Below are 25,949 nucleotides of genomic sequence, written 5' to 3'. Positions count from 1 at the left end.
TTTTCTGGTCAGAAGGTTGCAAAAGGGGATCACTTGCCCCTGAGACACTGCAACCGTCATAAATATGAGTCAGTTGCCTGAATTTGGGTCACATAAACGTGGGGATGCTGCAACTGTTGTAAGTGAAAAATGGTCGTCACTTTTTTCAGTGCCATTGTAACATTGAATGGTCACTAAATGAACTGCTGTAAGTTGAGCACTACCTGTACAGTATCAATAAATTTTTATTAGACCAACACAAAATCTTGGATGGATAAGTTAGTTAATTCCCTGACTTGAATGAACTTGTGGAAAGTCCAACGGACAAGTCTTTTTTTAGTCTTTTCTTTTAAAAAAAAAAAGACAGTAAACAGAAGGAACTTCCATACTTACATTTTCTAAATGAGTTTATTTTTGAACTGTCTTTTTTTGGGGTGTGTAATTTGAATTAGGAGATGTCTAGAGCAACCAGGTTCTAGGTGGGGTTACGCTGCAGATCCATTGCAATTAACTGAATGTTCTCTTCTCCTCCTCCGTCAAAGGTGGTAGTGAATGCCTTGGTAGGGGCCATCCCTTCAATCATGAATGTTCTGCTTGTCTGCCTCATTTTTTGGCTCATCTTCAGCATCATGGGAGTCAACCTGTTTGCCGGCAAATTTGGGAGATGCATTAACAAGACAGAAGGTGATGAGCCTTTGAACCACACAATTGTCAACAACAAGAGTGATTGTCAAACAATGAATGACACTGGAGAGTTGTACTGGACCGTAGTGAAAGTCAACTTTGACAATGTTGGTGCTGGTTACTTGGCTCTGCTTCAAGTGGTGAGTTTAAATTTCGTCTAGATTGTCATTAAGAAATGTCTCCCGACCAAGAAAATGTCCGCTTGGTTCACTATGAAATGTCAGATTAATTAAATTTAGATAAAATTCTGTTTCAGGGAGAAAAAGGTCCAATGGAAAAGGGGATCTATAAATGGTTTATAGATTATTCAAGTATGTGCCATATGATAGCAAACATCCTATTGAAGTGACATTCCTAATACAGTATTCTGCTACAATAGAAGAAATGGCTCTTCTAAGATTCTATTTCTAATCCAGAGTTCCTTAATCTGGTATTTAATCTGACATGTGCACCAATAAGCCTTGATTCTTATGCTCTGTGGTGGATGGATCTTCTGTGTGCATACTGCATCTTTTGTATTTGCAATTAAAATTGCTCATTTAGCATATTTTTAAAGTTTCTGCAATTACCCGTTGAGTGTGATGTTAAGTTTCTAGAAAGAGGAGATTTATTGCCTGGCTTTTTGTGAAGTGAGATATAATTCTCCAATATGTTTGATGGTACATTGTATTTTTCAGTGATTTAAGGAATTTACATGTTTCAGCAGAGATCTGGTGCTTCCAGACATGTTGAAACGAGCTACACCAGTCCTACATATAGATAACTTCAGGTAGGAAAAGCTGTAATGGCACAGTGGTTAGAACATATATTGCAGGCTGACTCTGTTCAATTCTGATGGGGCTCAAGGTTCAGGACTTTTGAGGTTGGTAAAATAAGGACCCAGATTGTTGAGGGCAATAGGCTGACTCTGTAAACTGCTTAGAGAGGGCTGTAAAGCACTGTGAAGCTGTATATATCTAAGTGCTATTACTGCTGCTATTGCTAGTTGTGAAAACAGATGAAGATGGCAGTAGTTCACCTTCAAACTCAAAGTCTGTTTGTAATTGGATAATCTGATTCCATTTTCTGTTGGATAACTTTTACGTTCTTTAGAGATGAAGACAAAAAGGAAGAGCAGACATTTATATTAATCTGAATGCATGTCTAGTTGTCTCCCATTTGTGGGATTCCCTGTTTATTTCAGGCTGCCTTGCCTATTTACCAGATTGCAAATGAGGTTCAGCAAGGATTGTCTCTGCAGTTCCTTTCTTGCCATGGAATAATTAAATCGGAAGGTCCATGTTTCCCTTCCTTTGTAATGAAGCAGTTGTGCTTAAACTCTTCTATGCTTAAGGCTCCCAAATGAATAAATAGTCCAGTTACGCATTTCTTTGTTGAATGTTAAACTAGCAAATATCGAGTAGGAAAGGAAAGAGAGACCATTTTATGCTGTTTTTGCAGAACCCAACTTTCTAGTTCATTTAGTAGGGCATGGCATAGATCTATGTCATGACGCACCAAATATTTCTCGACAATGCACAATTTGAGAGCCAAATGTTTTTATCAGTTTGCTTGTTTTTTCTGCTTGCAATTAGTAATATTGAGACAGGGGCCTTAAAATAGCAAGTAGAATTCTAAAACAAAAAAACAGAAGGCAAATGCAATGCCCTTACTTCAATGGGCTTGTGCTGGATCAGCAGACAATATTCCCATGAGAACTAAATCAAAATATTGATTTGCTAGAACATATTACATGTGTCTTTTTATTCTTACTAGACTAAATGTCTTGAACTGACCTAATCATGATCTGAGGAAGAACAGGGATAATGCTGGAAAAACCAGATCTTACCATGCCTTCGCATTATGTTCTTGATGGCATGAAATTCCAGGCTATTTTCAACCTGGTTTATAAATTTCAGTGGCTAAATCACATTATACCTAAGTATGTCGTGAGAATCAGGCAATCACATTAAACCCTACTATATATTTGTTCCAGCTTAGGATATTATGAATTACAGAATAGCAGAGTTGGAAGACACCTTAGAGCAGCGGTGAAATCTGAACCGGTTTACTACTGGTTTGCTGGCTGCACATGCGCACTGCGTGCAGCATGCACAGTGCGCAACATGCACCAAATGCGAGGTGCGCATGCAGTGCACGCCAAAAGAGGCATGGGGCAAGTGGAACAGCGCATGGGGGGGAGGTGATGAGCTGTGGCATGCAATTTTTTTTTACTTTTAAAAGCATTTTTTTACAACCTATTCGGCCGAATAGGTCGTAAAAAAATGCTTTTAAAAATTAAAAAAAAAGGCTCTGACTATCACGCAGCTCAGTTGTGATTGTCAGAGCCTCTTTTTTTACTTTTAAAAGCATTTTTTTACAACCTATTCGGTCGAATAGGTCGTAAAAAAATGCTTTTAAAAATTAAAAAAAAGGCTCTGACTATCACGCAGCTCAGTTGTGATTGTCAGAGCCTCTTTTTTTTACCTTTTAAAAGCATTTTTTTTACAACCTATAGCTTGTAAAAAATGCTTTTAAAAGTAATCAGCTGGGATTGTCAGAGACTTTTTTTACCCTTTAAAAGCATTTTTTAAAAGAAGCGGCAAGAGGGCGACAGGGCAATTGGGTGGACTAGGAATTTTTGCTACCGGTTCTCTGAACAACTTGGCGCCATCGCTATCGGATCAGTCGATCCGGTCCGAACCGGGAGCATTTCACCCCTGCCTTAGAGGTCTTCCAATCCAACCCCCTGAGCAGGAGAACTTACACTATTCCAGACAAATGGCTGTCCAATCTCTTCTTGGAAGCCTTCAGTGATGAAGCATCCACAACACAGGCTGTTCCGCGAATCATTTGTTTCCACTGTCAAGGAATTTCTCCTTAGTTCTAGGTAAGTTTCCATCTATTACTTCTTGTTCTGCCCTTGGAGAATAGGTCAAACCCCTCTGTGACAGACCTTCAATTGTGTGTGCGTGTGTGTGTGTGTGTGTGTGTGTGTGTGTGTGTGTGTGTGAAATGAGAACACAGATATCATCTTTGACTGACAATGGTTTGAATGTGTTGTTGAATTGAGCCATTATTGGAAACAAGCCAGCCTTGGTAATCGTTCCATCATGTTTCTTCAACAACAAAACTTCATCTAAGTAGACATCCATGAAGAAAGATGACTTAGCAAAGGCTTTTGTAATCAGTTCAAAAATCCTACTTCCTTGAAAAACATTGGCTTTCTTTTTATCTTCCAGCAATGCACACTTGAGTAGAATAGGTGTTGATTATGCCTTCTGCACTCTTAGAAGCCAGAGCATAGGCAATGAACAGAACTTCCTGTGGACACATGAAGCTGACTCAGATTACCTTTTGATGGATATTTAGCTTAGCATTGTCAGCTTTGGCTGCTTACGGACCAGTTTTCCGTTGCCTTGAGATGCTTTTGAATCAGAGATTAAATCTGCTTGCATGTAATTTGTCAATGAGCTACAGTCCCTTCCCAAAATAATACACTAGCCTTCAGTGATGGGTACTAGAAAACAGGCACAGTTCATGAATTAGCTCTGCACTGTATCATCCAACATATCATAGGTGCAAATAAGGTACACAATTAAAATTCCGGTTCTGCGCATCACAGCTTAAGCATCCCACCCTTTCGCTTTTGTTTTGTTACAATCATGGGAGCCCTTTCTGCTGCCGGCAGATGCAGATTTCAAGCTTAGAACATCTTCTAGTCCAACCCACTGCTCAAGGCAGGAGGTCTTAAATCATTCCAGTTAAATGCCTGCCCTGTCTGTTTTTAAAAACCTCTTGAGATGGAGCGCCCACAACTCCAGGAAGAAAACTATTCCATTGATTAATTGATCTCACTGTCAGAAAATTTCTCCTTACCTTTAGCTTGGATCTCTCTTTAATCCCAATGTTTTGTTCTTAAGATGATTGTCCTCCATTAGTCAGAATGACATGCTGTGAACTGCATTCTTTTCAGCATTCATTCATTCATTCATTCATTCATTCATTCATTCATTCAATCAGATAGAGCTGGAAGAGGGACCTTGGAGGTCTTCTAGTCCAACCTCCTGCTCAAGCAGGAGACCCTATACTATTCCAATTATTATTCCAATAATAATTGAAATTAATAATTAATAGATAGAATTAATTAATAATTAATAATCTAAAGGCAGCTCCAAATAAAAGCAATTCCAAATATTGGAGTAAGATTAACTATTCTATATTTATTTTTATGTTTCTATTTCTTAACCTCTCCCTGAGATAGGTTAATTGTTGGGGACAAGGGGGGTGGGAGAGGGACCCCCATATCTATCAATTTTTTATCCTTCATTGCAGGCAGATGAGAAAATACCATTCCGCACATGGCCTTTATTAGTTCCTGGGCCCAGATCATTAGATCTTGGATAATGAGGTTAGAGACACCAATAATCATGACTGCTTTGAAAGACATCAATTCATTTCCATATGTTTCATAAGGCAGGGATTCCTATATCTAGGATGGTTCTCTCCTTGATAAATTTCCATCTCTTACTTCTTGTCTATCCCTCAGGTGCTTTGGAGAATAGGCTGACCCCCTTGTCTGTAAAGACTGCTATTATGTCACCCCAGCCTAGTTCTTTTTGTTAGACTAGACATTCCCAGTCCCTGCAACTATTTATAACAGAACAACAGAATTGGAAGACACCTTGGAGGTCTTCTAGTCCAACCCCTTAAGGCAGGAAACCCTATACCAGTTCAGACAAATAGTTGTCCAATCTCTTTTTTAAAACTTCTAGTGTTGGAACATTTACAACTTCTGGAGGCAGGTTGTTCCACAGATTAATTGTTCTAATCAGGAAATTTCTCCTTAGTTCTAGATTGGTTCTCTCCTTGCTTAGTTTCCCTCCATTGCTGCTTCTTCTGCCTTCACATGCTTTGGAAAGAGGTTGACCCTACCTCTTCTCTGTGACAGCCCCTCAAATATTGGAAGACTGTTATCATGCCCTTCTTTCCATTAAACCAGCTTCTTAATCATCTTTGTTGCTTCTCTGCACTTTTTCTAGAGTCTGAATATCTTTTTCATATCGCAGTGACCAAAACTGGATGCAGTATTTTAATTGTGGTGACTAAAGCAATATATAGCGGTACTAGTACTTCACGTGACCTTGATGCTATCCTTCTGTTGATGCAGCCTGGGGCTGCATTGGCTTTTTTGTCAGCTGCAACCCACTGCCTGCTCCTATTGAAGTGGTGATCCACTAGGACTCCTGTGATCAGTTACTATGATAGAATAGAATAGAATAGAATAGAATAGAATAGAATAGAATAGAATAGAATAGAATAGAATAGAATAGAATTTTATTGGCCAAGTGTGATTGGACACACAAGGAACTTGTCTTGGTGCACATGCTCTCAGTGTACATAAAAGAAAATATACGTTCATCAAGGTACAACATTTACAACACAATTGATGGTCAGTATATCGATATAAATCATAAGGATTGCCAGCAACAAGTTATAGTCATACAGTCATAAGTGGAAAGAGATTGGTGATGGGAACTATGAGAAGATTAATAGTATTGCAGATTTAGTAAATAGTTTGACAGTGTTGAGGGAATTATTTGTTTAGCAGAGTGATGGCCTTCGGGAAAAAACTGTTCTTGTGTCTAATTGTTCTGGTGTGCAGTGCTCTGTAGCGTCGTTTTGAGGGTAGGAGTTGAAACAGTTTATGTCCAGGATGCGAGGGGTCTGTAAATATTTTCACAGCCCTCTTCTGATCAGTTACAGTTACTGTAATCAAAGGAAAATGCTTTATACTGAGGGGAACTTTGGATTCATCCGGTTCAGACCGGTTTATTCCTACTGATAACAACTTCAAGCAGGGGTTCTCCCAGCCCATCTGTGGAACTTCTCCTTTATTTTTTATCGTGTTTTTATCCCACTTTTATGCTTAGTTAACTCAAGGTAGCCTATGTACCTAATGCTTCCATCTCCTATTTCTCCTACATCAACGGCTATATGAAGTGGGATGGGCTGAAAGAGAGTGACTAGGCCAAAGTCACTCAAGTAGTTTTCACAGGTAAGTAGTTGACTAGAACTGATGTTTATCTAGTTTCTAACCCATCATTTTAGCTGCTACACCAAACTGGTTTCTGGAATGTCAGGAATGGATTCTGAAATGTGAACGTTTGTCAAAAAACTGGTCTCACTGAAGAAATATATTAGCAGAAGGACAGGGGAAAGTGGGGGGGACAGACTCACAAGGTCTTCATTTGGAAAAAAGGAAAATCAACATTGCCTCTATTATCAAGTTCCCTCTCCCTGCTTCTCATCCCCCGGTTTAATCATCTCATGGCTGAGTTGTGGTTCTATTTCATTTTCCTACAGTGTTGCTGGCTTTTCAGATAGAGTTCCTAAGAACTGAGCTTTGCAACTTGGCTAACTACAAGCAGCTAGATACCTCACGTGTTTTCTTGCGTAAATGACAGAGATAAAGAAGGGCTTTTAATAGACTGAAAAAGAAAAAGAACCAAAACCAAGCCTAGCTTGCTTCTCATTGTTGGCACTTCCAACAAGGCATAATTGTTTGGCTAGTAATTATGATTTGATATCGTGGCCCTGTTGTTTTATCAGTTGCATTCACTTTTTGTTTTCATGGATGTATCACACGCTGGCCATGTCCATGCCCGGTTGAGTAAAGAGGGGGGAAAGTCGTGATACATCACATGACGCCGCTGTGACGACGTGAGTTTGACACCCCTGGTCTACTGGTTTTAAGCTCCAGGATGTTTGCTGGATGCCTTCCTCTTCCTGAAAAAATGAAATGAAAATGAAATCTTTCCCTACTCCTATATCTGAAATAAATTCAGTCTAAATTAATGGAATAACAGAGTTTGAAGGGTCCTTAGGAGTCCAACCCACTACTCAAACAGGAGACCCTAAGCCATTTCAGACAAGTGGCTGTCTAGCCTCTTCTTGAAAACCTCCAGTGATTGAGCACCCACAATTTCAGGAGTGAAGCCGTTCCACAGATTAATTGTTCTCACTGTCAGGACATTTCTCCTTATTTGCGGGTTGCTTCTCTACTTGAATAATTTCCACCTGTTGCTTCTTGTTCTGCCTTTAGTAGAATTCCACTCTCGTAACAGTAACAGCACTGGTTTCAATGGGACAGGAATCTTCAACCTTGGCCACTTTAAGACTTATGGACTTCAACTCCCAGAATTCCCTAGCCAGCATGAGGAATCCTGGGAGTTGAAGTCCACAAGCGTTAAAGTGGCCAAGGTTGGAGACCCCTGTAATAGGAGATAGTATTTACCAGGATGTTTTCCAGGAATGACAATATTGCACCACACACCACACTTTTTGTCACCTCCAGATCAGGACTCTTAAGTGGCTCCTAATTCCCTGATATATATTTTTTTCCCTCCCTGGCTTCATTTTTCATGCTATCGTCACTTCTCTGCAAGAGTGTCTAGTGAAGGATTCCAGAACCCCAGAGGAGCTTTCAATTATCTTGCCTTCCCTTGGATGGGGAAGCCTTTCGTTCAGCAGTTCTGCCTTCCATCAGTATCTTGGCACTATCCGATCAATTCATGAGCCACAATGAGCTTTTTTTGAAATGATAAATGCCACATTTCTCCTCCATCTGGAGTTCAGCTCAAATAACACCCCCAGGATGAAAATGCCATGCAGAGATATGCAATACAGTGTTCACCGATAGGAAAGCGGTGCAAGGAAGGATAAGGCATTTTTTGAAAGCTGTGTGCTAGAGAACCCTTCCCCACCCCCCTCCCGCCCTAAACTTCCAGAGCAGAAGGAATGGCTTTTAAGTGAAATGATGTAGTAAGAAGCTCAAATTTCTATCCAGGGGGTTTACAGAAACATCAGGAGGCAGAGGAAGAAATTATTAAGCCACCTGCAGAAGGATCAATATGTAGTATTAGATCATCATTTGTTTCAGAGAAACAACCTGTAACATTATCTGGTCTTTTAAGCTCCAGTTGCTTTTGGGGTTTCTGTTTTTCATGGATTTCCCCATCTTCCCTTGGCTATATCAATAATTCCATTATAATGTCCTTCCTGCCTCCCTCCCTCTCTCCGTCTCCTTCCTTCCTTCTTTCCTCCCTTCCTCCCTCCCAACTTCCCTCCCTCCTTCTCTCCCTGCTTCCTTCCTCTCGGCTTTCTCACTTCCTCTCCTCTCCTCTCCTCTCCTCTCCTCTCCTCTCCTTCCTTCCTTCCTTCCTTCCTTCCTTCCTTCCTCCCTCCCTCCCTCCCTCCCTCTCTCCCTCTCTCCCTGTCTTTCCTCCCTCCCTTCCTCCCTTACTTCCTTACTTTCCCGCCTCCTCCATACCTGCCTCCCTCCCACCCTCCCACCCTCCCTCTCCTTCCTTTCTTCCTTTCTCTACTCCTTTACCTTCCCCTCCCTCTGCTTCCTCCTCCTTTCCCTTCTCCTCCTCCTCTCCTTCCTTCCTTCCTTCCTTCCTTCCTTCCTTCCTCCCTCCCTCCCTCCCTCCCTCTCTCCCTCTCTCCCTGTCTTTCCTCCCTCCCTTCCTCCCCTTACTTCCTTACTTTCCCGCTCCCTCCATACCTGCCTCCCTCCCACCCTCCCACCCTCCCTCTCCTTCCTTTCTTCCTTTCTCTACTCCTTTACCTTCCCCCTCCCCTCTGCTTCCCTCCCCTCCCTTTCCCTTCTCCTCTCCTCTCCTCTCCTCTCCTCTCCTTCCTTCCTTCCAAACTTGTGGGTGTTCCATCACTGGGGCTTTCAATAAGAGGCCGGCAGCCACTTGTCCAGAAACTTGCAGGGTCTGCTGCTTGAGCAGAAGTTGGACTAGAAGACCTCTAAGGTCCCTTCCAACTCTGTTATTGTGTTACTGATCGGGTAGAAGATTTAAAGCATGAATGAAACAGTTCTAAAATAATCAACTGGAATGTAATTCCAACCATTATTTCCATAATGGCTGCAGTTAGTCCAGAATGCGGCTGCGCGGGTGATAGATGGAGCCCCTCGTGGCTCCCGTATAACACCCATCCTGCGCAGGCTGCACTGGCTACCTGTGGCCTTCCGGGTGCGCTTCAAGGTCTTGGTGACCACCTTTAAAGCGCTCCATGGCATTGGGCCGGGTTACTTACGGGACCGCCTACTGCTACCGAATACCTCTCACCGACCCGTGCGCTCTCACAGAGAGGGTCTCCTCAGGGTGCCGTCAGCGAGGCAATGTCGTTTGGCGACGCCCAGGGGAAGGGCCTTCTCTGTGGGGGCTCCCACCCTTTGGAACGAACTACCCCCCGGACTCCGTCAGCTTCCGGACCTTCGGACCTTCCGCCGCGGGCTTAAAACATACTTATTTAATTGTGCAGGACTGAGCTAGATTTTAAATTTATGGGTTTTATTGGTATATTTTAATTAACGGGCTTTAAAATAAGTTTTTTAATTGTTTTTATTCTGTATTTATGTGTTTTTAAGCGCCTGTGAACCGCCCTGAGTCCTTCGGGAGATAGGGTGGTATATAAATATAAATAATAAATAAATAAATAAATAAATAAATAAATAAATACTTGGGAATTTTCCATTGTCTCTCTTTATGGAGCCACTGATTTTCATCGGACAAGGGGTGGGGGGGAAGGAACACACTGTACATTGAGGAAAAAATCAGAAGGGGTCTCTAAGGATGCACATTTTTTAGGCTCAAGAGCAGAAATGAAAGGGGAAACGGAATATTTGACATAACATACAAAAGCAAGGAGAGAAAGTTTTTATTTTTGTTTCAATTACCAATCGCACAAAGCACCCCCCCTTCTATTACCAACACTTCCCCAAAAGATAAAGAACCTTATGATTTCATTCCCCTCAAACAATTTTTGACTTTGAAGGTAATGTGTCATCTACAACCCCTTTGGGATTACCTTACACCTTTGGGGTAAGTATTTCACATACGCACAATTGGCTTTTATTCAGCGCTTTAACAATTAATTCAAGTTTAATGTTGAGTATTAAGACCTTTTTTCTTTTCATTCAAAACAACAGCCACTAAGGAATGTACATGATTATTCTCTTATTTATCCTATTTTGCCCAGGCTCAAAAGTATTGGAATACATGTGTGAAGGTTGCATTTTTGGTAGCAATGCATTGAATGCAGTGATTTGTCCTTGTTTGTAACAAATCCGTGGGGGTGTGTGCTCACTAGATTGGCTATAGATTCATTCTTATGATTTATATTGATATATTGACCATCAATTGTGTTGTAAATGTTGTACCTTGATGAAGGTATCTTTTCTTTTATGTACACTGAGAGCATATGCACCAAGACAAATTCCTTGTGTGTCCAATCACACTTGGCCAATAAAAATTCTATTCTATTCTATTCTATTTTTATTTATTTATCTGTCTTGGCTTGATATATTGAGAATACACAGTTTCACCCTTAATGTGGCATGTAAAGAAGAGAAGAGGTTAAATTTTGGTCAATGGTAAATTACAATTATTTCATGATGGCAAAGGCAATATTTTTAATTATAATACTGCTGGTTACCATAGTACATATGGTTCTTTTATTTATTTACCCTTAGTGTTACACTGCAGCATGCCTGCATTTCAGGAGAGAATCATTAATAAAAAAGCCAATTTTCTCAGTAGCTTCTGGTGTTTTATTTATTTATTTATTTTTAATTTTCAAAAAACCTTTATTAAAATTTAAAATATTAAAATACTAATACAAATACATTTGTAACAGAAATACATCCATGATAGTTATACAATTCAACATCGTTCCAACAGTACACAAATCTCAGATATTTCTTCTTGATCAAATATATGTAAACACAATTTATGTCTTATTTTGATCTATATATTTCCTATTTTTATTTTCTATCCATTGATATCAGTTTTCCCAGGTTGAGTAATATTCCGAGTCTTCCTTTTTTATTTAATTCTACAATAACTTTGTCCATTTCTGCGCACTCAAAACTTTTCTGGATTATTACAGCTTCTGGTGTTTTAAACCCACTTTAATGAAGCTTTATATTGTGGGTTTCATTAGGGGCCCTAAAGGTACATGGTCAAGAGTTGATCCACCTGATAATTTTCTGTCTTCCCAGAAAGAAAAGGGGCCAATTTAGAGGAAGACAGATAGGAGCTATGGGGGGGGGGGAAGGAATTGGTTCCATTTGGTCCCAGTTGATGATGATGATGATGATGACCTCCTCCTCCTCCTCCTCTTCTTCCTCCTCCTCCTTCCCTTTCTCTTTCTCTTTCTCTTTCTCTTTCTCCTCATCCTGCTCTTGCTCCTATCTTCTTTCTCCTCCTCCTCCTTTTCTTCTCTTCCTCCCCCTCCTCCTCCAATTGTCCTATCTCTCTCTCCTTCTACTTTTTCCTCCACCTCTACCTCCTTCCTTTTATTTGTTCTCTCTCTATTCTCCTCCTCCTCCTCTTCTCTTCCTCCCCCCTCCTCCTCCAATTCTCCTATCTCTCTCTCCTTCTACTTTTTCCTCCACCTCTACCTCCCTCCTTTTTTTTTGTTCTCTCTCTCTTCTCCTCCTTCTCCTCCTCCTTCTCCTCCTCCTCCTCCTCCACCACCTCCCCCAGGCAATGTCATGTTTTAAATCATCAAAAAGTTCACACAGCCAACGTGGAATCTCTCTCTAGGCTCTCGTGCGAGCCAGGATTCAGGGGACCATGTTACTATTTTATTAATCGCACTGAGAAATTTCCTCACCGCCACCAAACTGCAGATAAAGCACAAAGTAAGAAAGTCACGGCTGATTATCACAGCCTAAATCAAATGCATTGCTCTTCTCTCTCTCTCTCTTTTTTTTTCTAGGCAACTTTTAAAGGTTGGATGTCGATTATGTATGCAGCGGTAGATTCACGAGAGGTGAGGTCCTTTTGCCTAATACTCCCCCGCTGGCTTTGTTCTGTACATCCTGTTCACTAACAATGAGTGCAACTTATGGGAAATTTTTTTCCCCTACTTGTCAGGAATTAGCTATTTTGACATTACCAGGTATGCATAACAGCAGGATTGTCCATAGAAAAGTAAGGACAAATAGCAAGCCTTATCTTCCAGTGACTTGTGCATTCCCTTCCTTTACACAGCTGTTTCATGACACAGCTGCAGGGCACGGTGTGTATAGTGACACTGGGCAAGCTCAGACACCATGAAAGCACATTGCATGCCAGCAAAAAACAGGCCTGTCAGACCAACTGGCTTGTTTTCCGCTAGTAAGTGCCAACTTCCAACCAACAGCAGACTAACTTCAGTCTGTCACTAGCAATTTTTGCCAGCAAGGAATAATTAAAACATTTTGTTTAAATGCCATTTTCACTTCTCTTTTTTTTAAACAAAAAAAATCTGAGAATCAAGTTACAGGTATATACAACCATTTGTTTAGCGACCATTCAAAGTTTACAACAGCACTGAAAGAAGTGGCTTATTGCTGATCTTCATATTTACAACCACAAAACCATAGTTAACTAACCTTCAGCACTGAATTGGCATTAGATAAGGATGAACAGAATTCAAGGAGAGCTGGACTTGGACCGCTGGAGGAAACGTAAGGACTGATTCCTCTCTTGACTCCGCCCTTAGACTCTGCCTCTCCTTCCCTTACATCCTACACTTACCTTTTGAAGATGTCATGTTGGGGAAGGAGGGCAGATCTTCTGGAGTTTTTTGAAGCGCTGTGAAATTGGGAAGCAAAACAGAGTGGTTCATCCCTGGCTATGTGGCCCTCTCATAGAAGCGGCTGCTTTTATAATGTGACCGCAAGGAATTGTGGCAATCTTGAAAATGTTGGCCATTTTGGAATTTTGCCCATGGCCACCCAGATCATAGAGTGCTGCGGAATATTCTGGAGCTGTTCAAAAGGTAAGTGCATGATGGGGGATGGGCAGTAGGGAGGAGGCCCAAGCCCTATGGGGACCCAGTGTGAGGAAGTGCCTATGGGTGCCCTGTGGGAGGGGGAAAAGGCCTCAAGGGGAGGGAAGTGGTTTATGGGGTGTCTTGGGATTTGGGAGGCCTAGGGTAAGCATGCTGGGGTCTGCACTAAGCCTTCCAGAGCCTCCCCCATCCCTGACACACTCAGTGCGCCACTTAACAACCAGCATGTTTGCGTAACGGCCACATCACTTGCAACTGTAATGGGCAGTCTCCATTACAGTCATATGTCGAGGATTATCTCTAGGAGGTAAACCTTAGGATCATGCTCACTATTTCTTCTTGCCTGACTCCTTCCTGAAGGTGAGCCCAAAAGTTCATTCTCTTTTTTTTCATAACAATCCACTACAATCTCACATGGAGGGGCTTCCCAGTTGAGCTCAATTTTATTAGTTAAGCCAGCTATTGATTTGGAAAGATGATGTTTATCATCCAAGTCCAACTGGGTGAGAGGAAAGATGGCTCAATTAAGAAGCAGTAACGATGGTGTTTGAGATCCTGATAGATCTTCATTCTGTTTTTCTCTTATTTCCCATTTTCCTTCGCAGAGAGAAGAACAGCCTGTGTGGGAATATAACTTGTACATGTACCTCTACTTTGTGATCTTTATCATCTTCGGTTCTTTCTTCACCTTGAATCTCTTCATTGGTGTCATCATTGACAATTTCAATCAACAAAAAAAGAAGATAAGTAGTTCTCTTTGAATCTTATTCAACAGCTGTGTAAGATTCTGTCATTTTCTCTTCTTCAAACCATGCACTACTTATATTGTACTGATTTTGCTGAATTTTTGCATCAGAAAGGGGTAACAAACTTAATGAAAGTAAAACCAGTTATAATGATTTTATTTTATTTATTTATTTATTTGTCACAACATCATACAAAAAGATTATGTAGTATATACACATATAAACATATATAGGAAGAAGAAAAGAAAAACAATAGGACAGGAACGGTAGGCACGTTTGTGCGCTTATGCACGCCCCTTATGGTCCTCTTAGGAATGGGGTGAGGTCAATAGTAGAAAGTTTTTGGTTAAAGCTATTAGGATTATGGGAAGAGACCACAGAGTCAGGTAAAGTATTCCAAGCACTGATGATTCTGTTGCAGAAGTCATATTTTCTGCAATCTAGATTAAAGCGGTTTACATTAAGTTTAAATCTATTGGTTGCCCTTGTATTATTGCAATTAAAGCTGAAGTAGTCTTTGACAGGAAGGACATTACAATAGATGATTCTGTGAGTTAAACTTAGGTCTTGTCAAGGCGACGGAGTTCCAAGTTTTCTAAGCCTAGGATTTCAAGTCTGGTGGGATAAGGTATTTTGTTGTTTTCAGAGGAATGGAGAACTCTTCTTGTAAAATATTTCTGGACACGCTCAATTGTATTGATGTCAGAGATGTGGTGAGGGTTCCAAACAGGTGAGCTGTATTCTAGAATTGGTCTAGCAAATGTTTTATATGCTCTGGTTAGTAGTGTGGTGTTTTGGAAAAGAAGCTACGCAAAATTAGGTTTACAACTCTTAGAGCTTTTTTTGCTATGTAGTTGCAGTGGGCTTTGGCACTTAGATCATTTGACATGAAAACTCCAAGGTCTTTAACGGGATGGGGGTCGTCTGTAAGGTAATGTCCATCTAGTATGTACTTAGTTTTAGAGTTCTTTTTTCCTATATGTAAGACTGAGCATTTGCTGGTTGAAATTTGAGCTGCCAATTTTAGACCAAGCGGTTAGATGGTCAAGGTCGCTTTTGAATGATAGAAGTGTTGTCTGTGGTGTTAAATAGTTTGACATCGTCAGCAAAGAGAACACAATTACTTGAGATATGGTCACAAAGATCATTAATGTATAGAATAAAGAGTGTTGGTCCAAGGACGCTGCCTTGAGGAACGCCACTCTTGACAGGAACAGGATTTGATAAAGCATTGCCAATTTTGACCACTTGTTGTCTGTTAGACAGAAAAGCAGATATCCATTTGTGGAGGGGTCCTGAGATGCCATAGGATGTTAGTTTAAGGAGAAGTTTATCGTGTACTACTGAGTCAAAAGCTTTGCAGAAGTCTATGTAGATTGCATCTATTGATTTGCCTTGATCTAGATTTGAAGTCCATATGTTTTTGCAGTGGAGAAGTTGTAAGTTACATGATAACTTTTTCCTGAAACCAAATTGTTTGTTGGAGAGTAGGTTGTTAGTTTCTAAGTGTGAGGTAATGGATTGATTGATGATAGATTCCATGACTTTGCAGGTGACGAGCAAAGGGAGATCGGTCTGTAGTTTTCGACTAAGCTGGGGTCTCCTTTTTTGAAGATGGGGATGACTGTGGCTAGTGACCAAAGTTTGGGAAGAGAACTGGTAGTGAAAGCTTTATCAAAGATAATACTTAGGGGTTCAGCTATATTAATGGAAAGTTTTTTTAAGAAATATGCACATAGACCATCAGGTCCAATAGAAAGCGATGGTTTTAAGTTGTGAAGAGCTTTACCAACGTTGTCTTCTGTGAAATCTATATGAGTTAAATCATCATAGTCATTGCTGGTTCGTTTGTGGAATGTTGGATATGTGTTATCGGAGTTAACAAAAACTGAGCCAAAGAAAATGTTGAAGAGGTTTGCTTTGACTGTTTCGTCATTGCATTCTTTGTTGTTAGAATCTTTTAGTGGTGGGATGGATCTTGAATCTTTAAGTTTACTGTTGACAAAATTATAAAAGGCACGATTGGAATTTGTGCGTAGAAGGTTTTCTTCTTGCTTGGTGTGGTAATTTGTGCATTCAGTTTTTATTTGGTTGCATATGTTTCTGTAACGGTTTCTGAAGTTTGTAACATAGCCTTTTTTGTTTCTTTTCCAGAGGGATTTTTTTTTTGATTGAAGCTTTTTTATTGATATGGGTAGTTTGTTTTTCTTGGACATGGTAGTCATTCGTGGTACATATAATTTAATGACTCTATTGATTTCAAGTAGGAAGACTCTATAGAGGTCATCAGCGGTTATGCAGGTTGCAAACAGATTTTGCCAGTTCAGAAGTGAAAGATCGTTGTTTATAAGGTCGTAATTGGCTTTCTTGAAGTTGTAGTTGGGAGTTCTGGTGTTATGATTTAAGTATGGACGTATATTGAGACGAAAATCAATCATGCAGTGGTCACTGTTTGAAAAGGGTTCTTTAATTTGTAGTCCGTAAATTGAGTTTGGATTGTTGCAGAAGATGAGGTCAAGGCAGTTGTTGAGTCTTGTATTGTTAGTTACAAGTTGTTCAAGACCTAGGTTTGTAATGATACTTCGGTACTCACAGTTAATTGGTTCCAGAAGGCACGGCGCGCACCAAACAAGCCACGTGACGAACCTGTCACCCTTTATTTCAGCCGGAAAGGTAGTGAGTCATGAGGCAGCTGACACCAACAAGTTCTAGCTAGCTAGTTCACCAAATAAATGACGAGTATTGGGACAAAATTTTCATGTGAAAATGCCTGAAGTACCAAATTTGATGAGTTTTAAAGCAGTCAAGTACTGAGATATGACTGTACAATCAGGCAAGACAACACCATACTCAGGAAAAGTGTGTGCCCAAAAGGCAATGTAGCAGCCACAATTGCACAATCAAGATCTTGAGTGGCACATCAAAAAGAAGAGTGGGGTTTTGATTATGCAATCACTGTCTTGACTTTTTTTGACTTCTGACTGACATCCCAGCACATGCTTTGCAGGTAGATGGGATAACACTGAAGTACAGTTAATCCTCAACTTATGAGCACAATTGGGACCAACATTTATGTTGCTAAGCGAGACATTTGTTAATTGAGCTTTGCCCCATTTTACCACCTTTCTTGCTGCAGTTGTTAAGTGAATCACTGCAGTTGTTCACTGCAGTTGTTAAGATAGCATCACAGTTGTTAAGTGAATCTGGCTTTCCCATTGACTTTGCTTGTCAGAAGGTAACAAATGCTGATCACGTGACCCCAGGGTACTGCAACCATCATGAATACATGCCAGTTGCCAAGCAGCCAAATTTTAATCACGTGACCACAGGGATGCTGGCAATGAGTAAGTGTGAAAAATGGTTGTAAGTCACTTTTTTCAGTGCCATTTGTAACTTCAAATGATCACTAAATGAAAGATTGCAAGTTGAGACTCACACTTGAAAAAAGACAGCTTCCTTTTGTCTTTCATCAAAATTAAATTAAAAATGCCCCAGGAAAAATCCACAATCTTTTGTTTGCAATCAAATTTACTTATTTGTTAGATTTCTTTTTCATTGATGAACTCCCAACCCTGCTACTATTTTCCACACAACAATTTTTCAAAATAAGTTGGGTTGACAGTGGGACTGTCTCAGTCTCCCAGGGAGTTTATTTTATTAATCAATGTATTAATTATATGAGCGGTGCAGTGGCCTAGAGATAAAGATGCTTACCTCCCACTCGGGAAGTTAAGAGTTCAATCCTACGCAGCAGCAGATGTTTCTCTCTTAGAGCGCAAAGCAAAAATATCTGCTGCATACTCTGCATAGATGTCAGGAAGGGCATCCGGTTAGTTAATGCTCAGCTCCACCCCAATAAAAGGGATTACAGAGTCATAAAAAGAAAAAAATAATAATTAAAGCTATTTTCATGACTGCCTATTTGCCATGAGACTGTTCTTCAGCTTCTATAGCTTGGAGAGACCAGAATTTAGGGTTCTTCTGCTCCTTAATCAGCACACCACATAATTTAATCCTTGTTAAAGTGCAATGAGTTAGAGTAATGTTACTGGGAATACATGAATGATGATAAAAAGCAACATATTTGAATACCTATGGGTGTTTTATCCCCTTGTTTATTTTCCAAACCAAAATAACATTAATGGTATCTCCCTATACTTAGGCGGACAAGACATCTTCATGACTGAGGAACAGAAAAAGTACTATAATGCCATGAAAAAATTAGGATCCAAGAAACCTCAGAAGCCTATCCCCCGTCCGCTGGTAAGTCTTCCCAAATTGGGACTACAATCTCTGGACTGCAAATATCCAACTGGTCACTAAGTGGCAGCAAAATGTATTTAAAACCCTCAATTGCTCGATGCAACTATAAACCGGCCATCCAAATTTGTGGTCCAGAGCTACTTTTCAATTACTTGATGTATTTTCTATAAATGACACCAGCCTTTAAAATCTTTAATGGTATGTATGTGGGTATGAGTTTATTTTTTAGATTTTTATTTATTTATTTATTTCATTTTTCTTTGTTTATCAATATACTGCTTATCGCACCTGCATGCCTTTTTAAATTTTTTATCCCGACTTTATTATTTTTATGATTAATTCAACTAAATAATTAAATACTTATACATGTTTTTATAAATAAAGTGGCAAACACATATATAAACCTTTCCTCCTATTTTCCCAAACAACTGTGAGGTGGATTGGGCTGAGAAAAAGGGACTGGTCACAAGTCACCCAGCTAGGTTTCATGCCTTAAGGAGGGACTAGAACTCCTTGTCCCCTGGTGATTGGCCCAAAGTTCAACCTGCCAACTTTCATCCCTAAGACAGGACTAGAACTCATTGTTTGTGGTGATTGGCCCAAAGTCACCCAGCTGGTTTTCATATCCAGAGCAGGACTACAACTCACCATCCTCTGGTTTCTAGCCTAGCACTTTGACCACTATCCTATATATGATTTGTTTGTCATAACAAGTGATTCTACAAACAGCTTGAAAATAAATTCTAAAAAGAAGCCTGTGTATGCCAGGATAATTGCAACTCAGCTTTGTTCAAAAAAAATTGGAACATTGTGGTATTCTTAGTACAGGTAGTCCGCGACTTACAACCACAATTGAGCCCAACATTTCTCTTGCTAAGCGAGACATTTGTTCACCCTGAGACACTGCAACTGTCATAAATATGAATTAATTGCCAAGCATCTGAAGTTTGATCACATGACCGCAGGGAAACTGCAACTGTTGTAAGTGAAAAATGATCATAACTCACTTTTTTCAGGGTCATTGTAACTTCAATCACTAAATGAACTGTTGTAAGTCGAGGATACCTGTATCAGAGAATTATGATCATGGTCAAACATACCTGTTTCCCCTTTTCCTTTTATGGGAATTAATGCCATGGGCTCAATATCTGATTTATCCAACAGGGATTGTAAGTTGTTATGTAGACCTTCCTGCTTCCCTTAATGACATGATTGCTCTCATTTGAGTCAAAATGGGAATGGTGTACTAAAGAAAAGAATTCAGCTGAATGCCACTTTTGGTGATTCTTGGATGGATGGATGGATGGATGGATGGATTCATGTGAATCCACGATTCTGGCAGTAGTGTGAAAATGGTTTAGTCTGGTGCTTAATGGAATATTTTCTTAGCTTCCAGCCCAACCTTCAGAGCCATGGTGGTGTCCGTTCCAAGTATTAACCATGTTCAGCTTTGCTTCATTCATTGGTAAATTAACTAAGGTTGATTAGATGCTGAAAAGTCTACCAATGTATTTTGTGTGTGTGTATGTGTTTGTGTGTGTGTATGTGTGTATATAATAAATATACTGTATATATATACTTAATGGTAGCTAAGGGACCTATATCTCTGAAGCAGTGGTCTTCAATTGTTGTTAAATTATACTGTACCTTGATGAACGTATCTTTTCTTTTATGTACACTGAGAGCATATGCACCAAGACAAATTCCTTGTGTGTCCAATCACACTTGGCCAATAAAAATTCTATTCTATTCTATTCTATTCTGTCCATTAATCTGCTTCTACACTGCTATGGCCATCAAGAGTTGACCTAGCTTTTGGTATCACAGTCCAACCTACTTTACAATATTTATGATGTGCAAAATATTCTTGTACACTCAACCATGAAATAGTTCAGTCCAATTCAAACGGCATCATTTTCATTTCAATTATACCATAGGGGAGGATTCTCCAATGGCAACTTCAAGGCTTGTGGACTTCAGTTTCCAGAATTCCTCAGCCCGGATGGAGTCGAAGTCCACAAGTCTTAAAGTTGCCAAGTTTGGAGACCCCTTGCCATAAGTGTGACTTAACTTCTATAACATACTAATATCTCCTTCCTGTCTCCAGAACAAGTATCAAGGTTTCATCTTTGACGTTGTCTTGAACCAAGCCTTTGATGTTTGCATCATGCTTCTGATATGCCTAAACATGGTGACCATGATGGTTGAGACCGATGACCAGAGTCCAGAAAAAGTTATCATCCTCTACAGAATCAATATGGTCTTTGTTGCGATCTTCACTGCAGAGTGTATCTTCAAAATGACAGCTCTGAGACATTACTATTTCACCAATGGATGGAACATATTTGATTTTGTAGTTGTGATTCTATCAATTGTTGGTAGGTCAATCTATACAAATCTGTCTGGATTCATGTGCATGCTCATTCTGTCTCATCTTCCCATCAGTTTGCAAAATAATTATAATCATAGTAATAACATTAATATTATTAATAATAATGTGCACATGAAGGTTACATGAATTTTCATTTACATCTGTGTGAATGAAATTTGAAATAGTTCATATGCATTTTACACTTTCTTGCAACAGTTTTCTCAAAAATATGCATTCAATTTACTCTGATATACATCTTTGTATATATTTTAGCTGAAAGATTGCATGAAAAAATTCAGGGAAGAGCCAAAAGTAAAGAATTGTTTCCCATTTTCTTCATCAGATTGAGGCTATTTGAATTCTATTAGTTCATATTAAAATGCTCCTCTGTCTTTAGACCAAACCCAACTAGTATAGATGTTAATAGTTTATCTAGATATATGGGTGTGAAACTCTAGACCAGGAGCTGCCAATCTTGGCAACTTTAAGACACATGGACTTTAATTCCCAGAAGAACTAGGGATGATATGATAGCAGTGTTCCAATATCTAAGGGCTGCCACAAATAATGGGGTGCATTATTTTGCAGTTCTTTAATTTTCATATGTCTTTACAATAAACAGCATTATAACCCTAGCCCTAGCCCTAGCCCCAACCCTAACTCTAGACCGAGACCTAGACCTTGCCCTTGCCCTAACATTAACCCAAACCCAAACCCTAGTCCTAACCCTAGCCCTACCCCCAACCCCCAACCCTAACACTAGACCTAGACCTAACGTTAAACCTAGCCCAAACCCAAACCCTAACCCTAACTTGAGCCTACACCTTAACCGTAAACCTAGTGCTAACCCTAAACCTTTTTATGACTTTATTCATATTTTACCATGTTCCTTTAAAGCCATTAATCATGATGGTTCTCTAGAACATGAGTGGGAGAAGACTTCATGTCCTGCTTGTAGAGGCTTCTTGTTGGCTACTGGTGTACAGAAAAAGCTAGATGAAATGAACTCATTACTCTCAGAGCAAACTGGTCTCTCTTACTCAGATTTTCTAGGCTACACAGCCTAATGAGAAATATCCTTTGTAGACTAAGAATTATTTATTTGTTTATAATATTTGTATGATGTTTTGGTCTAAGCAACTACAACTAGTACAATAAAAGAACCCATAAATCATTATAGTATATATCACACATATATGGAAACATTAGGAATGTAATGCAGGTATTCCTTATTTATTTTTATTTATTTATTTATTTTATTAGATTTTTATACCGCCCTTCTCCCGAAGGACTCAGGACGGTGTACAGCCGAAATAAAATACAGAGTATATACAATTAAAATTCCTTGACATATGACTGTAATGGAACCTGCCCATTATGGCCATTACAGGAGACAGCCTTGCTTAATTACCCAATCACCTCCTGGTCTTCCTGATGTAGCCATTGAAGAACAAGCAGATTGTTAAGTAAAGCATGAAGAGTCAGGTGTGGGAGGGGCAGGCCTTGGGAGATTTAGTGCAGGCCCAGGCTTGCCTGCCCCATGTTCCACTTCCCTCCCCTGGGGTCCCCATAGACCTTTACCCTTCCACTGGATCCCTGCTGGCCTTTCCCAAACACCATCTGGCAAGGATGAATTTGCCACAATGACTGTAACTTTGGGACTGGGTCATAAGGAGGCCTGGTGGCACAATGGTTAGGATGCGGTATTACTGGCAAACTCTCCCAGACAGTGGTCTGGAGTTCTGTCCTGAGAGACTTGAGATTGACTCAGCCTTCCATCCTTCCAAGGTGGGTAAAATGAGGACCCAAATTGTTGGAGGCAAGAGGCTGACTCTGTAAACCGCTTAGAGAGGGCTGTCAAGCACTGGGAAGCGGTATATAAGTCCAAGTGCTATGGCTATAAGTAGCTTTTCAGGGGATCCGCCATAACTTCAAATGGCTATTAAGTGACCGGTCATTAAATGAGGACTACCTGTAACTATAAAAAGGGAAGAAAAGGACAGGACTCAGCTGACGTCTGTGACAATCCCTACGTGCATGCTCAGCTAAGCTTTGTCAAGGATAGTTTATGGAAGAGTTTATTGTTCCAGTTAGTTAGCTTGAGCACTTGTACATCTCTGCAGCCATTGTTCTTCCAGTGCACTAACCAGATGTCTATTCTCTCCCCTCTTGTCTCTTCCCCCAAGGCTCAGTCCTGTCTGACATCATCCAGAAGTACTTCTTTTCCCCTACGCTGTTCCGAGTCATCCGCCTGGCTCGGATAGGTCGGATCTTGAGACTTATCAGAGGTGCCAAAGGAATCCGAACGCTTCTGTTTGCCTTAATGATGTCCCTCCCTGCTTTGTTCAACATCGGGCTCCTCCTGTTCCTGGTCATGTTTATTTATGCCATCTTTGGCATGGCCAACTTTGCCTATGTCAAGAAAGAACACGGGATCGACGACATGTTCAACTTCGAGACGTTTGCCAACAGCATGCTTTGCCTGTTCCAGATCACCACGTCGGCTGGCTGGGATGGTCTTCTCAACCCCATTTTGAACACGGGGCCCCCCTATTGTGACCCCAGCTACGTTAACTCCAACGGGTCAAAGGGGAACTGTGGCAGTCCCGCGGTGGGAATCCTGTTCTTTGTCACCTACATTATCATCTCTTTCCTCATCGTGGTCAACATGTACATAGCTATTATTTTGGAGAACTTCAGTGTCGCTACTGAAGAGAGCACTGAGCCTCTAAGCGAGGATGACTTTGATATGTTTTACGAAACCTGGGAGAAGTTTGACCCCGAAGCTACGCAGTTTATTACCTATGCTGCCCTTTCCAGTTTCGCAGATTCTCTGCCAGAACCTTTGCGCATTGCGAAACCCAACTACGTTAAGCTCATATCCATGGACCTCCCCATGGTGAGCGGAGACAGGATCCACTGCTTAGATATTTTGTTTGCTTTCACCAAAAGAGTTCTGGGAGAATCTGGAGAAATGGACGCCCTTAAAATACAGATGGAGGAGAAGTTCATGGCAGCCAACCCATCGAAGGCATCTTACGAACCCATCACCACTACGCTGAGGCGGAAACAGGAAGAGGTGTCCGCTACCGTCATCCAGAGAGCTTACAGAAGTCATCTTTTCCAACGTACCCTCAAGCAAGCATCTTTCCTGTATCGCCAAAAAACCTGTCCCCCAGGAGACGAGGCGCCAGAGAAGGAAGGCCTCATTGCCTGCATGATGGATGAAAACTACCGGAAGCCTATCGACAAATCCGAAACCCTCTCCTCCACTTCCTTCCCCCCTTCCTACGATAGCGTCACCCGGGGCACCAGTGAGAATTTCCAGCTACGGATGACGGACTCCAGCGGATGCGACGAACCGCTAGACGATCAGTTATCAGCTGACCGAGATAAAGAGTCAATTGTTTAAACGTGTTTCTCTCGTTTAAAACACTTTACAATATTGTTTACAGAATGTAATGCTGTCACTACACAACCGGTTGAAGCAGCCTTGTTAAACATTAGTTGCAAAGGCAGCAGGAGAGCAGGTTAAACCCTGAAGGAAGGTTGAGTCACTGTGTTACAGGGGCCTAACCTCCGGCCCTGCTCTTTTCCACTTTGCTCAATGTTTATATTTATATATGCACAAGGAGGGCAGAAGGGGAACCAGCACAAGGTCACAGCCAAAGTGTGATTACCGAGATGCTAAACTGTAAGACAGTGAATATTTATACCTATACTGTACACAACATAAACCTGAGCGCATACTTTCATTTTAAGGTCTTACTTATATTAGTGCATTTATTTATGGCAATGTACGACCTTGCATTCTATAATAACAGTGGGATGGAGAAGAAGACCAGCAATCAGGTAGCTGCTGTAGCAATGCTGTAATACTTAATGTGTATGTTATGAATGGTCTTTCTAAAGAAAATTACAGATAGTCCTCATTTAGCGACCACAGTCGGGATCGGCAAGTGAAGTGGTCGCTAAGTGAAACTGCAACTGTGCTTATGAACTTCCTTCAGCTTTCCTTTGCTTTGCAGACCATTGACGGTCGTAAATGCGAGGACTGGCCAGAAAGTTACTTTTTCATCATCACCACCACTACCACCACCACCATCATCGTCGTAACTGGGAACAGTCGCTATACAAGGCAGTCGCTAAACGAGGACTACCTGTATGTATGTGTGTGTGCCTTCTTTTCCACAAATTATTATCATTTTACATCTGCCTCCCCAGGCCCAGATATGTTGGGATGATATAATGCTCAAATTTTGGGTCAGCCATAGTTTACCATTGAGGTTGGCCACACGGCTGGGAATTTTGGGAGATATTGTTCTGAATCATCCGGGGGTGCCAGATTGGGAAAGTCTGTTCTAGAGAAACGGGGCGGGGGGGAATCAGGGACCGTTCCCCAATTAACAGGAGATGCTCCTGCTTGCTGAGAGAATAGGTTGCAAGACAAAACTATTGTGTCAGCAACATTGCCATTTTCTGTTGCAGCCATGCCCCTGCTTACAACAGGCCTGTCAGCAATTTAACCCAGGGAAAAAAAAAAAGACAAAAATTGACTTTGGAGAAAGCATGGCTTTATTTTTATTTTTGTTCTATCCCGCAGGATATTAGATACTAATGGATTTTGCTTGTAAAACCGGCCAATAAAAGCACTATTTTTTTACTATGTTCCAAGAATCTACTTTGCGTACAGAAAGTGACCTCCTCCAAATCCTTTCCAAAACAGCTTCTAGATTTTGAATACCCTCCCCTGTCCCAGCTTCCCCCCCAACACCCGCCCCCCAAAAATCTTTTCCGCCAACGACTCCGAAAAGGGCAACCTTCAGTAAAAGTTTATTTGCCTTTCATTCGGTCTGAACAAGCCTTGATTTAACCATGATGAGTTCATACAATATAAGGTTATTTCTATGAGGCTGGTTAACTGATATGAAAGGATGGACCTGTTTAAGGAGATTATAAGCAAGCAGGAAAGAAAGATTTGATAAATGTTCAGAAGGAGTCATCTGATTCAAATGTTGATTCCTTGTACTCAGCTAACAACCCAATATGGCAATTATTGTACAACTGGA

General features: G+C 40.7%; 1 protein-coding gene across 1 annotated transcript in view; it reads left to right on the top strand.

Moving 5' to 3' along the window:
• Positions 1-25,509, top strand: part of LOC131197664 (sodium channel protein type 5 subunit alpha-like) — a 391,694-nt gene extending 366,185 nt beyond the window's left edge. Inside the window, exons 24-29 of the mRNA XM_058182005.1 lie at positions 522-803; positions 12,442-12,495; positions 14,106-14,243; positions 18,405-18,509; positions 20,617-20,887; positions 23,067-25,509. Of these exons, the coding sequence (XP_058037988.1) occupies positions 522-803; positions 12,442-12,495; positions 14,106-14,243; positions 18,405-18,509; positions 20,617-20,887; positions 23,067-24,292 (2,076 nt within the window). The 3' untranslated portion in view covers positions 24,293-25,509. The remainder of the gene's footprint in view (positions 1-521; positions 804-12,441; positions 12,496-14,105; positions 14,244-18,404; positions 18,510-20,616; positions 20,888-23,066) is intronic.
• The last annotated feature ends 440 nt before the right edge of the window (positions 25,510-25,949 follow it).

The sequence above is a fragment of the Ahaetulla prasina genome, chromosome 4, assembly GCF_028640845.1.
Source record: "Ahaetulla prasina isolate Xishuangbanna chromosome 4, ASM2864084v1, whole genome shotgun sequence".
Classification (NCBI taxonomy): Eukaryota; Metazoa; Chordata; class Lepidosauria; order Squamata; family Colubridae; genus Ahaetulla; species Ahaetulla prasina.
This window is presented reverse-complemented; position numbering and strand designations above follow the sequence as displayed.